Genomic DNA, 14956 nt, shown 5'->3' on the forward strand with positions numbered 1-14956 from the left:
TTCCAATCACAAGTGTCTTACTCTTCAACTATCTGTTTCCCTTTCCTACGTCTTGCCTCTTCTGCTCACATATCATAAGCATCTATCAATAATTTACTCATAGAATTCTATTCAACACATACTTCTATCTACCCTTCGTTTTACCCAAATCCGATTAACGGATTGAAAGTTATGCAATAATCAAGTAAACACCGAATATATAGACCGATAGTCAATTAACAAGTCATATATAGCACATAATACATCACGTAATCAATGATATATTATTTATAAAGAAGTCTCGGGTTATAAATAGGCTTTCTGGTATTTAAAATGATTTTTAAAACATTTTTCGGAATTAAAACGGGTCGTTGGATCAATTTCGGGTTAATAAACAGGGTTCGGTTGGCCAATTCTGGCTCCGAAATAATTTTAGAATAATTATCGAGCCTTGGAAATAATTTAGAATAATATTTTAAAGCTCGAAACTATTTTTCGGAATTTTTAAATCATTTTTAAATAACTAAATCTAATTAAATAATTAATTAAAATCAATTAATAATTAATTAAATCAATTAATCAATTATTTTTTGAATTAATTGATCAATTAATCAATTAGAAATTAACTGAAATTAATTAACTAATTAATTTAGATTTATTTGTGAATTAAAAATAATTTTCAGAATTAAAATAATAATTTTTAGAATTTTCAGAAATTAAAAACGAATTTTTATAATAAAAATAAATAGGAAATATGATTTTTAAACATTTTTAAAACAGAAATCCAATTTTTGCAAAGTCTGGAAACTACAGGGACCAAACTGCATCGTTTTCAAAACTGCAGGGACCAAACTGCAATTTTGCAGTCCAGTCGCCGGAAAAAGTCGGGATGGCCGGAGAACACGTTCCCGGCGTCCTCACGCCACCAACACCTCCAGATCACATCTACACAACACCAGGAACACAACCATGCAATCAATTCATCCTAACAATCCCTGAGTTGGCCGGAATTTGGCCGTGAAATTTTCCAGTTTCCGGCGAACATCGGAAAACTTCAAAACACAACTCCCTTCTCTACAGACCTCATTGGTTCATGAAACTTATACGACTAGATTGCAAATTTCACAGAAAACACAACCCACTATAACACAACATCAATCTATCACAGAATAAGAAACCCCCAAATTTCAATTAAGAACATTCATACGGGTTATAAACCCTAATTTTAAAATTCGAAAATCAAACTCAAATTTGAACATGTTATTGAACTCCAAATCAGACGTATGACATATGAAAATCATCAGGAAAACAAGCTCTACAACATGCAATCATCAAATCATACAAACAATCATCCGAACAAAAATTCATATTTTTAATAAAATAAATTCGAAAATAAATAAATTTTTAGAAAAATAACCTTGATTTCTGCAGGTGTATGGATTACAGAATCTGGTAGAGCTCTTCAAAACCTTCAGATTGGTTACTCGAGCTTTCCAAACCGAATTCAATAACACCTCCAAATGCTTGTTTGATTCTTAGAACAGTTCTAGGAAATTAGGGTTTTTCTCTGAAAATTATATAATTATCTGTCTGCAAATGATTTTGATACGAAATAAAATACGGTAAAAGGCTATTTATAATTACGGAAAATTTGTATCCCGTTGGATCATTCCAGATATAAAACGGTACGTTTATTTGTAAAAACTGATCCAAACGGTATCGGTTTTCGGGATAATTATCCAAATCAGTACAATTTGTACTGCTGTCTTGGTCTCAGCGCCTGGTTACACGTATTACGAAGTGATAATTGTGATAGTTTAATAAAAAGCTCCCGTTTATCGAAAATACGGGTTTTATTGATTTACCGAAACGAATATTGTATCGAAAATGTTGCGTCGGGACCCGCGCAGGACAAACCGTACGCCGGATCAAAAAAGTCGAAACATGGAAAATGCTCGAAATATTACAATTAGGTTAGGAAGGAGATCTCGAAAGAGTTTCGGGTTCCAAAAACGTAACAACGGGTGACGTCGGTTGGTTCCCGTTTTTATAAAATAGATTTTAATTACCCGGAAAAAAGATTTTAGAAATTTCATATGATTCTTATAAATCCATAAACCAACATAAAAATAATTAGGAAGATATGAAAATTATCTATATTTTATTTTGGACATATAAAAATTAAAATACTCAATTAATATTATTTTTGAATATTCAGGTACAGATAACACTTAACAATTAGCTCACAGAATAGATACTGAACACACATAATAATTATATAATAAAAATAATTACACGATATATCCCGGATATTACATCGATTCGAGCCAGAGAGAACTTGGGAGACTAGCCTTGGACTTGTTTTCAATTTGTGCTTTAATCTTGTTTGGGGGAGAGAGTTAGCTGAGTGAGAGAGACATCTAGAGTTATCAGGTGGGTTTTCATTTTAGGGGGAAAATTACCGCCTAAAACTTCCCAATTTCAGTATACATTTTAATATGTTATTTTGTTTTTAGGATTAACTATATAATAAATTTGAAATTCGTACTTTATTATATACTATATGTTAGAGTAAAAGTAAATCAAAAAATAATTTTGATTCCAGTTTTATAATAAAATATTCAATTTTATATATTATAGAAATATAATATTTTTATTTCAATTTTTAATTTTAATTATTAAAATATTATTAATTAAACTAAAATACAAAGTAACTTATGTATTTATGTATAATATCTTTTTATAAACTTAATTTAATTATATATTATATTTTCCTATTCATAAATAAACCAAAATATTATTTTTATACTAAATTCTGATATTAAATTTATACTAATTTATGATATTATTTTTGCTTTATTATTATTTTTTTTAAAAGTAAATAATGTAACACTATGTGCTGATGTTACATGTTGTGCAACACCGGCATTACTCTACAACATTAGCTTAATAGCTATTGTAATACTAATTGAGAGATGTTACAATAGGGCAAAAAATTCTTAGATAATGTAACGCTCCTTGTAACACTTGCATTACAATAGCCCACTTATGGTATAGTGAGGCTTTAGAAGCTACTGAAGTTATTACATGGGATAGGTTTAAGAGAATGTTCTTGGATAAGTATTTTCCTCGCTATATGCAAACACAAATGGAGATGAAATTCTTTGAGTTGAAGCAAGACAATATGACAGTTGGGAAATATGAGAAGAAATTTATAGAACTTTATAGGTTTATGGGAGAGTATGTTGATTCTGAAGAAAAAAGGGCAAAAAGGTTCCAATAGGGATTGAAGCCTAGGTTAAGGAGTCGTGTGGCAGCTTTTGAGTTGACTACTTATACTGAAGTGGTTCAGAAAGTGATGGTAATTGAAGGCGAGAGTGAGCAAAATCAAAAGGAGAAAGGCAGCAAGAAAAAAAGATTTTAATCGGGAGAAGAAGGCTTAAGTTACAAGGGCCAGAATCAGAGAACTAGTCAAAGGTTTAAACCTCAGAGTGGACCCGGGAACTTCAAGAAGAGAGAAATTGGGAATAAATCACAAGAAACGAGATCTCAGTTAACTAGTGGACAGAAACCCCTGCAAGGGTCAGTTCCGGAATGTAAGATTTGTAATAGGCAACATACGGGAATCTGTAATAAGGCGAATGTAGTTTGTTTCAAGTGTCATACAAAAGGCCATTATGTTCATGAATATAAGAATCAGAAGGCCAACATCACGTGTTATAAGTGTGGGAAAGCAGGACATGTGTCACGAGAATGCAAAGGAGTGGGTAACAATCAATTGCTGCAAATGACCACTGTACCCTACCATGTGAATCAAGCAGCCCCTATGCCAGCCTCATCATTCCCAATATCTTTCAATCAACCTCAGATAACATCATCTTCAAATCATCCATCTTTGACTTATCCAGCTCAAGCGAGAACTTTCAACATGAACGCGAAGGATGCGATTCAAAGTTTAGATTTGGTATTAGGTACGCTTTCTGTGAATGCCGCTAATGCTACAGTACTGATTGATTCGGGAGCCACCAGATCATATATTTCGAAGTCTTTTGTTGATAAATTGAATTGTGAAACCCAATTGATGCATGAACCTTTATCCATTATCTTAGCAAATCAAGATAGAGTATCTGTAAATCATATTTGCCCTTATCGTGCAATAGAGATAGCCGGACACGTTTTTCCTGCGAACCTTATTCCTTTCCAATTAGGCGAATTTGACGTGATCTTAGGGATGGATTGGCTGACAAGTTTCAGTGCTCAAATAGACTGTAAGGATAAAAGGGTAGTATTAAGTACACCACAAGGTAAGAAAGTGACATTCAAGGGCTAAAGGCAAACTCAGATATTTCTCACCTCGATGCAACCAAAGGAGTTGATTCAGAAAGGATACGAGGCGTATTTGGCGTATGTAGTCGATAAGAGTAGAGAAGTTTCCAATCCGGAAGACATTCCAGCAGTAAGAGATTTTCTAGACGTTTTTTTCTTGAAGAGCTTCATGGCTTACCCCCGGACCGACAAATTGAGTTTACAATAGATCTTGCACCCGAAACCGAGCCTGTTTCGAAAGCTCCATATAGGATGGCACCAACGGAGATGAAGGAATTAGCAAAGCAAATACAAAAACTACTAGACTAGGGATCTATAAGACCAAGTATTTCACCGTGGGGCGCGCCAGTTTTGTTTGTGAAGAAAAAGGATGGGAGCATGAGACTTTGTAAAGATTATCGAGAATTGAACAAGTTGACGATTAAGAATAGATATCCTTTGCTTAGGATTGATGATCTGTTTGACCAACTCAAAAGAGCCTCTTATTTTTCAAAGATTTATCTGCGATCGGGATAACACCAATTGAAGATTAAGTCTGAAGATATACCAAAAATGGCTTTTCGAACAAGATATGGACATTACGCATTTCTCGTTATGGATTTTGGGTTGACAAATGCACCGGCTGCTTTTATGGATTTAATGAATCGTGTATTCAAGGAGTACTTGGACAAGTTTGTCATAGTTTTCATCGATGACATTTTAGTATATTCAAAGACAGAAGCTAATCACGCGGAACATCTAAGAATAACTTTGGAAGTATTACGAAAGGAGAGATTGTATGCCAAGTTCTCGAAATGTGAGTTTTGGTTAACCGAAGTAAGATTCCTAGGACATATTGTTAGAAGTGAGGGAATTAGGGTAGATCCTGAAAATATTGAGGCGGTGATGAATTGGGAGAGGCCGAAGATGCCAACCGAAGTGAGAAGTTTTATGGGACTGGCAGGATACTATAGAAGATTTGTAAAGGATTTTTCAAAGATTGTCGTACCACTGACCAAATTGACAAGGAAGAATGAGAAGTTTGAATGGACGGAGAAGTGTGAAAGTAATTTTCAAGAATTGAAGAAAAGATTGCTAACTACTCTAGTTTTAGCATTACCAGATGACAAGGGAGATTTTGTGATATATAATGATGCCTCTTATAAAGGACTTGGATGCGTATTGATGCAACACGGGAAGGTGATAGCGTATGTTTCAAGACAACTTAAACAACATGAACAGAAGTACTTGACTCATGACTTAGAATTAGCTGCGATAGTGTTTTCCTTGAAACTATGAAGACACTACTTATATGGGGAAAAGTGTGAGATATACACGGATCACAAAAGTCTGAAGTACCTCTTTACTCAGAATGAGCTAAATATGAGAGCGCTGATGGTTGGAATTGATCAAAGACTACGATTGTTCGATACAATATCATCCGGGAAAGACCAACGTGGTAGCAGACGCTCTGAGTAGGAAGGAAAAGCTAAGTATGATAATAATGCCGAAGGAATTATCTAATAAAGTTAAAAAATTGCAATTAGAACTTTGCGATCATGGAGGAGCGGAAGAAATGTGTTATGTCATTACTTTTCAACCAACACTACTAGAGAGGATAAAGAAATGCCAAGATGAAGTAATGACTCAAGAGAATAATCAGTTAACAGGAGAAGAGATATTTACATAAAAAGACGAACAAGGTGTGTTGAGATTTTCGACAAGAATTTGGATCCCAAATGTGACTGAATTGAAGAAGGATATTTTACAAGAAGCGCACAACTCAAAATTTTCGATTTACCCGGGATGTACCAAACTGTACCATGATTTGAAGAAGAGTTTTTGGTGGCCGAACATGAAAAGAGAAATTACAGAATAGGTTTCAAGATGCGACACATACCAAAGAGTGAAAGCAGAACATCAGAAACCAAGTGGTTTGATTCAACCATTGAAGATTCCAGAATGGAAGTGGGAAAATATTTCCATGGATTTTGTAGTGGGTTTACCGCGAACACGACGCAATTTGGGTGATAGTTGACCGCCTGACGAAGTCGACACATTTTCTTCCAATCAATGAGAAGTCTTCGTTAGACAGACTAGTTCACATGTATGTACGCGAAATCGTGTTATGCCATGGTGTACCTATATCGATAGTTTCAGATCGAGACCCGTAATTCAACTCAAGATTATGGAGGCAATTTCAAGAAAATCTCGGAACGAAATTAAACATGAGTACGACATACCATCCACAAACCAATGGCCAAAGCGAACGAACAATCCAAACCATTGAAGTGATTTTTTAGGAAGTTGAGAGGATCATCTACCACTCGTAGAATTCTCATATAACAATAGTTACCATTTAAGTATTAGCATCCCACCATACGAAGCTTTATATGGGTGAAAGTGTAGAACACCGACGAGTTGGGATGAAGTTGGGGAAGGAAAGATTTTTGGACCTGAATTGATTCAACAAATGAAGGACACCGTCACTGTGATCAAGAAGAGACTCATTGCTGCTCAGGATAGACAAAGGAAATACGCGGACCTCGCCCGGAAGGATGTGAAATTCAAAATTGGGGAAGTTGTATTGCTAAAAGTATCACCGTGGAAGGGTTTGACCCGATTCGGTAAGAAAGGGAAATTAGCTCCAAGATACATCAGACCTTTTGAAATCTTGAACCAAGTAGGGAAACTTGCTTATGAGTTAGCCTTGTCACCACAATATCAGCACGTGTATAATGTATTTCATGTCTCATTTATAAAGAAGTATAATCCGGATGCCAATCATCTGATAGAGATTGAGCCAGTAGAAATTCAAGTCGATTTATCATATGAAGAGCAACATGTGCAGAAACTGGATCGACAAGAGAGAATTCTTAGAAATAAATCAGTAAGTTTGGTGAAAGTATTGTGGAGGGATCCTAAAGTCAAAGAGGCAACGTGGGAGTTAGAATCTGAAATGCGGAACCGGTATCCTCAACTATTCTCCTAGATTCTGAGGACATAATCCTATAAGGGGGAGAGGATGTGACAAGCAGTAAATATTTGAGCTATTTTATAAGTGCGATGTTTATTCATAAATATTCTGTGTTATAAGGCCGACTATGCAGATTCGTTATGTGTTAATTATATGTTTCATGATTTTTTAGTATGATTATATTAAAAAAACTATTTTAATATAAATTCTTTTGTTCAAAATTTTTGAAAACAATTTTATTAAACTTCTAAAATCTCATAGTATTTATGGTATTAATTTTGTAATTTATGGATTTATTTTAATTACTAAAACACATTCTTTTTAATTATACTTTTAATAGTTATTAAATTACAAGTATGCCCTTGCATGCAAATTCCACCCAAAGAGAGATCAAGGGTAAGACCATCCTTACACCTCCACTAACTCCATTTGACCAACTAAATGACCAATAAAACCTTGCATGCAAAATCTTGCTATTAGTGGGTGAAGGATAGAATGGTAAAAAGCAAAATCTACTACCATTTGAATGAGACAAAAGCTAGACTAAACACTCATTTCACCTCATTTTCTTCACCAACACATCACTCCACTCTCTTCTCTCCCTACTCCCTCTCGGTCACACCAAAACCTCCCCCACCCCTCTCATTTCTCTTCCTCATTTTCTCCATTTTCTTACACCTTTAAACTCCCCTAAGCAAGGGTCAACTACATTTGGTTCTATATCATCATTTAAGGTTAGTTTCCTAGTTGCATGTGGCTAAAACCAAGGGTTTAACTTTGATTCTTGTGAATCTAGAGTTGAACTCAATATACACATAAAACTTGAGCAAGAGATGGTATTGATGAAGTGTTTTTCTTCTATTTTCAAGCCATGACCTTGGCCTCAGGCATTCGACAATGACTCCCAAGGAGCCGAATGGATTTTGTTATTTGTGTGATAGTTTTGTTTGTTTTCAAAAAGAAAAAAACTTTGCATGTGACTTTTATAGAACTTATGATCTTATAAGATGTATTTTACAAAGTTTCAATTCTTGCATGCCGTGATTTTTACGTTAAAAGTTGAAGTTTATACTTGCATGTTGTAGAATAAGTAGTATTTCGGATAATTATGCTATGTGACTTAAATTTGAGTTTTGTGCAATGCATGCCATGGTTTATGTTCTAAAATGCTAGTATTATATGTTCCTGATAAGTCATGATAAAATCTAGTATCTATCAAGTTGATATCATGTATGTTTAGTTCAAAATTTTGTTTAAAATCACATATGTAAAATCTGCTCTGCTATGCTCTCTGTTTTTGCCTCGGTAATGGCTTATATGACTAGTTTATGCTCGTATTTTTCCATAAAATGATAGGGAATAGGGTTATGTGTAATGTAGGATAGATTTATGGGCTTGCATGTTGGTTTTGGTGTTAAAATGGGAGTTAAGGTGGAAGGAGGTACACTAGGCACTATGTAGCAGAATTTTTCATCATAAGTATAGGCTGTTATAGGTGAGTATTGGTAAGGCCTTTCTGGGCCCGAGTTTACTGAAGTTAGGACTTAGAGTTGTACTTGAGTCCAGTGGCTTTGATTCGTTGAAAAACTTGTAAATAGGTAGGTGCACACACATATTTCCGAGAGTAAATCAGAACAGGGCAAAACTGCGTAAGCTTAAACTTTGGTCGATTATAACAATGCCATAAGCTAGGCCTTCACGGGGCCTTGTCTTATATAAGTATAATGTATCTTTAGGAAGTTTAACAAACCATTAGAATTAAAAATTGAGTGAGAAAAGTGAATTTTATGTTAGTGAGAACAGGGCAGAGTGAATTCGAGGGAGGCTGGACAAGTGTCAACTTTGAGCAGAGGCCTAGAGAAGCCTAGGTGAGGCCTTGGCCTGAAACCAAGTCAGAGAGTTAGTTTAAGCTCTTAAGAATCCATGAGAATTGGTTTTGTTAGAAGGCCCCATGTAGAAGTTGAGATTTGGGCCAAGGAGCACAGGACGTGCAAACTGGTGCTAGCAGACACCTTTCAGTGAGTATTGATTTTTGGGTCTCACCAATTTTAGAAGTTAGTTTAGAGTCTTAACAACCTGTAGGAAGTGGTTTGGAGTATAGGCCCAAGGTGGAGACACCCTATTTCCACAAAGAAACCCGAGAGCACCCTTAGAGTGGCCTTAGGAATCGTTAGTGTTATTTGTTGTATTTGGGACCTAGAGGTGAAGAGTCCGAGTGTTGCATATTATCTTTAGGTTTACGTTAAGGTCAATAATATTTCTTATGTGTTACTTTCTTATGTGTTTAGGTATTTAGGTGATATTATAGTATAATTAACTAGTAGTATATGTCATGCTATTATGTGATTATGTGACCATGTGAGTTACTTGAATTGCATATGATTAAGTTATGTGTATTCATATAATTATAAGTTCTTATGTAATAATAGTTATGATAAAGGTAATAGTGAGTCTAGGAGCTTATAGGTTTATAAAGTGTTTAAGGGTGAATAGTAATGAAGTTAATATAATGTGTAGGTTCCGAAGCGAAGGGGAAGATTCGTGTCGTCAAGATCGAATAATCTTGGAACTGTTGAAAGGCAAGTTACTTACCTCCTTATGCTTATAATTATTGTAAGTATACATACTTTTCGTGAATGCTTAGTTGTAATAATCACCATGTCATTACTTAATTCAAATACCCCCGTTAATAACTCTTAATCTTGTTAGTACCTTACCTTCTAAAAATTTCCTTATAATTATGTGAATACTAAACTCTCTACCAAATTCCCTAAAGCGAATGTCATTAGTGAACTTGAAATCTCTTGTTATAATTCCATTAAAGTAATACCAAAATTTTCCCCGACATCCATGTTATAAATTATTAAAAATAAAATACATGTTTTCTTGACTTAGTGGATTGAATTAGACGCAAGTCCTTTTCACACTGATGGGCTCACATATAGCCTAGGGATCCCATTATATTTGAGAACCCGGCGCGGTTCGGGATTACTTCACGGCTGATCACCGGCTGTAATCCGTAGTGTCCTAAAATTGATTTTGATGGTTTGATATTTAATCCATTATAACATGCTGCCTGATGACATGATACCATATGCCATGTTTCGGTCATTATGATTCTACCATGCCTTTATATTATAACATGTTGCCTGATGCCATGATACCATATGCCATGTTTCGATTGTTATGATTCTACCATGTCCTTATATTATAACCTCATATTTCTTATTGTCATTTTTACAAGCATCTATAACCCCTTGATTCATGAACCCGTGATTTTGAGATAATGCATTGTATATGTTAGATATATTTGATAATGTCATATCTAATATGATTTGTGTTTAATTTTCAGATCTTACTTAAACAGGACAAATCCGTACTTAACTGGAAATCAGCACTTATACTAAAGACAGAACTTAAGTTATCAGTACTTAAGGTTCAGGAGATATTTATCAGGAGATAATATCAGGACTTAAGGAGATTTTCAGATGAGGAAGGCGGCTGATTGAAAGGAAAGAAGATCAAGACAAACGCAAGAAGAGATATGCATGAAGAAGGAATTCTATGAAGAATAGAGTACTTGGAAGAAAAGATATCTGATTGATATATTTTATGAAGTATAATTATATTCCATATCAATTAGCGATTATCTTGTAACTGTGTAGTATATAAACACATACATAGGGTTTACACTATAAGTGTTATCATAATCGAGAATAATATTCATTGTAACCCTAGCAGCTCTCTTGATATTTTGTTCATCACTGAGAGAGGATAATTCCACATTGTAACAGAGTTTAATAAAGTTTGTTTTCTGTTACTTGTGTTCTTTGAATTCGATTTGATTGTGCTATACGTTGTATTCAACCCCCCTTCTACAGTGTGTGTGACCTAACAAGTGGTATCAAAGCCTATCTGTTAACACACAAACAGTTTAAGATCCAAAAACAATCATGTCTGAAGCAGAAACTCCAACCAAGCCCACCAAAACTGAAGAACCTCCAAAGACTCAAATCCATAGTCGATATGAGGCTATTAGAGTTCCCATACTGAAACCATCTGAATACCCCATATGGAAGGTGAGGATGACTATGTTTCTGGAAGCTACAGATCCAGAATATCTTGACAGAATCAATGAAGGACCTCACAAGCCAACCAAACTCGCTGTTGAAGTTGCAGGTGAAGCAGCAAAGTCTGTACCAAAGGAGAAGAGTGATTACACTGCTGAAGATATCACGTCAATAACTAAGGATTCTAAGGTACGACACTTGCTGCATAGTGCCATTGATAATGTAATGTCAAACAGGGTAATTAACTGCAAGACTGCAAATGAGATATGGGATGCCTTGGAGACAAGATGCCAGGGAACGGATTCGATTAAGAAGAACAGGAAGACTATACTCACTCAAGAGTATGAACACTTTGACTCAAAGCCTAATGAGTCATTGACTGATTTATATGACAGATTTGTCAAACTCTTGAATGATTTGTCACTAGTTGATAAGGAGTATGATCTTGAAGATTCAAACCTTAAATTCCTGTTAGCTCTTCCTGAAAGTTGGGATTTGAAGGCCACAATTATAAGAGACAACTATCATCTTGAAGAAACAACTCTTGATGAAATTTATGGGATGCTCAAGACTCATGAACTTGAGATGGAACAAAGAAGCAAGAGGAAAGGAGGAAAGTCAAGGACAGTTGCTCTTAAGGCTGAGGAAGAATCCCCCAAAGCAGCTACCTCAAGGAAAGGCAAGGGAAAAGCGCTCATCACAAAGTCTGATACTGAGTCATCAAGTTCTGATAGTGATGATGACTCAGAAACTGAAAGCTTGCCTGAGATGGATGTTGATGAAGAGATGATGAAGCTGTGTGCTCTTATGGTGAAAGGAATCACAAGGATTGCATACAGAAAATTCAGTAAGGGAAAAAAGTTTTCCAGAAAAGGTGCAAGTTCTGATAAGAAAAGTTTCAGAAAATCTGAAGGCAAAGGAGGGAAGTCTGACGGAGGAGATTACACAAATGTCAAATGCTACAACTGTGGCGAGAAAGGCCACATATTTTCTGATTGCAAGAAAGTGAACAGTGACAAAGGCAAGGCTCTTTTCACAAAGAAGAAAAGATGGATAGACACTTCAGATTCTGAAAGTGAGGAGAACTATGCCTTGATGGCAAATGCTGATAGCAGTTCTGAAGCTGCTGAGTTAAAGGTACCTCAAACTACTTATGTCTTTCATACTGATGATATTAATGAGTTGAGAAGATATCTTAAAACCATGTTCATTAGTTATAGAGATCAAACTTTAACATGTGAAAGATTAACTTCTGAAAATCTTGCTTGTAAAAAGAGGAATGATTATTTAGAAAAAGAGTTAGTCATGTTCCATCAAACTCAGAAAGATAGAGATGATGCTTTCTATGTTAGGGATGAAATACTTAAAATGAATGAATCTCTAAAAACTGAGTTAGAAAATGAAAGAGGGATTATCAGGACTTGGACTAACTCTGGCAGAACAACTCAGAATTTGCTAAGTAGTAGAAACTGGAAATAGGGCTTAAGATATAGAGATGATAAGAATGATAAAGGAACTGTAGAAATTAAGCCTATAGTTGTTAAACAAAAGCCAAAGTTAAAACCTGTTAAGTTTGTAGCTGTAAAGTCTGATACTGAGAAATCAGAAGTTAAAGAGGAATTAACTTCTGTCAAACTAAAACAGGAAAAGCCAACTAAAGTTAACATAGGCTTAATGACAAAGAAGCAGCTTAAGCATAAGCTGAAAGATGTTAAGAATGTAAACAAGGTAAAGTCACCTGGGAAAAATAGGAATGGAAAGGAAGGTATGAATAAAAGCAATAATTATAAGCCTGTTTCTAATGCTCCTAGAAAAACATGTCATAACTGTGGAAGTTCTAACCATCTGGCTTCTTTTTGCAGGAAGAATAAGAACATAAACTCCTTACCTTCAAAGTCAGGAGTTAAGAGTCAGTCTGTTAAATATAGGCCACAAAATCCTTGTTTTCATTGTGGTATTTTATGGCATTCCATTTATACTTGTAAGGAATATCATAGTTTGTACTATGATTATTATCAAATAAAACCTTCTTTAAAGAAAGTTAGCATTGTTCCTTGTAGTGTAAGTTCTGATACAAAGTCTGATAGTGTAAATGCTGATAAGAAAAATGTTAACATAAACTCTTATGCTAAATCCGCTGCAAATGTTAACAAACTTAATAAGGCCAAAGGATCCAAGCAAGTCTGGGTCCTTAAAACTAATCATTAGTGGTCTTTATGATTGCATGGTAATAGGAAAAACATCCTAGTTCTGGACAGTGGATGTTTAGGACATATAACTGGAAATAAAGCCCTGCTATCGGATTTTGTGGAGAAAGCTGGCCCAAGTGTTTCTTATGGAGATGGCAACATTGGAAAAACACTGGGATATGGCAATATCAATCTTGGGAATGTCATCATTAAAGAAGTAGCTCTGGTCTCAAGACTTAAACACAATCTGCTGAGTGTTAGTCAAATCTGTGACAGAGGTTATCATGTGGATTTCTTTGAAGAACACTGTGAAGTTGTAAGCAAATCTACAGGCAAAGTTGTTCTGAAAGGATAAAGGCATGGTAACATTTATGAAGCCAAGCTTTTAACAAGTACTGATGGTTCTGCAATCTGTCTATTAAGTAGAGCATCAATTGAAGAAAGCTGGAATTGGCACAAGAAACTCTCTCATTTAAATTTCAACAATATAAATGAACTAGTCAAGAAAGATCTTGTGAGAGGACTGCCAAAATCAGTATTTGCTCCTGATGGCCTTTGTGATTCATGTCAGAAGGCAAAACAAAGAAAATCTTCATTCAAGAGCAAGACTGAATCATCAATTCTTGAGCCTTATCACCTACTACATGTAGATCTATTTGGTCTAGTGAATGTCATGTCTATTGCAAAGAAGAAATATGCTATGGTCATAGTGGATGAGTTCACCAGATACACATGGGTGTATTTCTTGCACACAAAAAGTGAAACTACATCTATCTTCATTGATCATGTCAAGCAACTGGATAAATTGGTCAAAGATTCTGTGAAGATCATAAGAAGTGATAATGGCACTGAGTTCAAGTATTTGATCATGGAAGAGTTCTGCAAAGACCATGGAATCAAGCAGGAATTTTCTGCTCCTGGAACTCCACAACAAAATGGAGTTGTTGAAAGAAAGAATAGAACTCTTATTGAAGCTGCACGAACAATGCTTGATGAAGCAAAGCTACCAACCTATTTTTGGGCTGAAGCTGTGCAGACTGCTTGTTTTACTCAAAATGCAACACTCATTAACAAGCATGGAAAGACACCATATGAGATGGTGAAGAAAAAGAAGCCAAATCTGAAGTATTTTCATGTATTTGGATGCAAGTGTTTTGTTCTTAAGACTCATCCGGAACAACTATCCAAATTTGATTTAGATACTGATAAAGGAATTTTTGTTGGATATCTACTTTCCACAAAATCCTTCAGAGTCTACAATTTAAGAACAAGGGTTGTCATGGAATCTATCAATGCCTCCTTTGATGATAAGAAGATTACTGAACTTGAAGATTTCAATGATCATGATCAGCTGAGATTTGAAAATGAAGACTTAAATTCTGATACTGAAAATCCTGACAGTCTAAATCCTGATACTGCAAACTCTGATGGATTAA

The 14956-nt window shown here is 35.1% G+C and overlaps 1 protein-coding gene across 1 annotated transcript; it reads left to right on the forward strand.

The window, feature by feature from the left end:
* Positions 1-6757: 6757 nt before the first annotated feature.
* Positions 6758-7276, forward strand: LOC141677080 (uncharacterized). The gene has a single exon (XM_074482846.1). It carries the CDS (start codon positions 6758-6760, stop codon positions 7274-7276), a length of 519 nt encoding a protein of 172 aa, XP_074338947.1.
* Positions 7277-14956: the final 7680 nt, after the last annotated feature.

Source organism: Apium graveolens, chromosome 1, assembly GCF_009905375.1.
Source record: "Apium graveolens cultivar Ventura chromosome 1, ASM990537v1, whole genome shotgun sequence".
Classification (NCBI taxonomy): domain Eukaryota; kingdom Viridiplantae; phylum Streptophyta; class Magnoliopsida; order Apiales; family Apiaceae; genus Apium; species Apium graveolens.

What these genes read in the sequence shown, in the direction of transcription:
- LOC141677080 (XM_074482846.1), top strand. Translation starts at nt 6,758, where the DNA reads ATGAAGGACACCGTCACTGTGATCAAGAAGAGACTCATTGCTGCTCAG.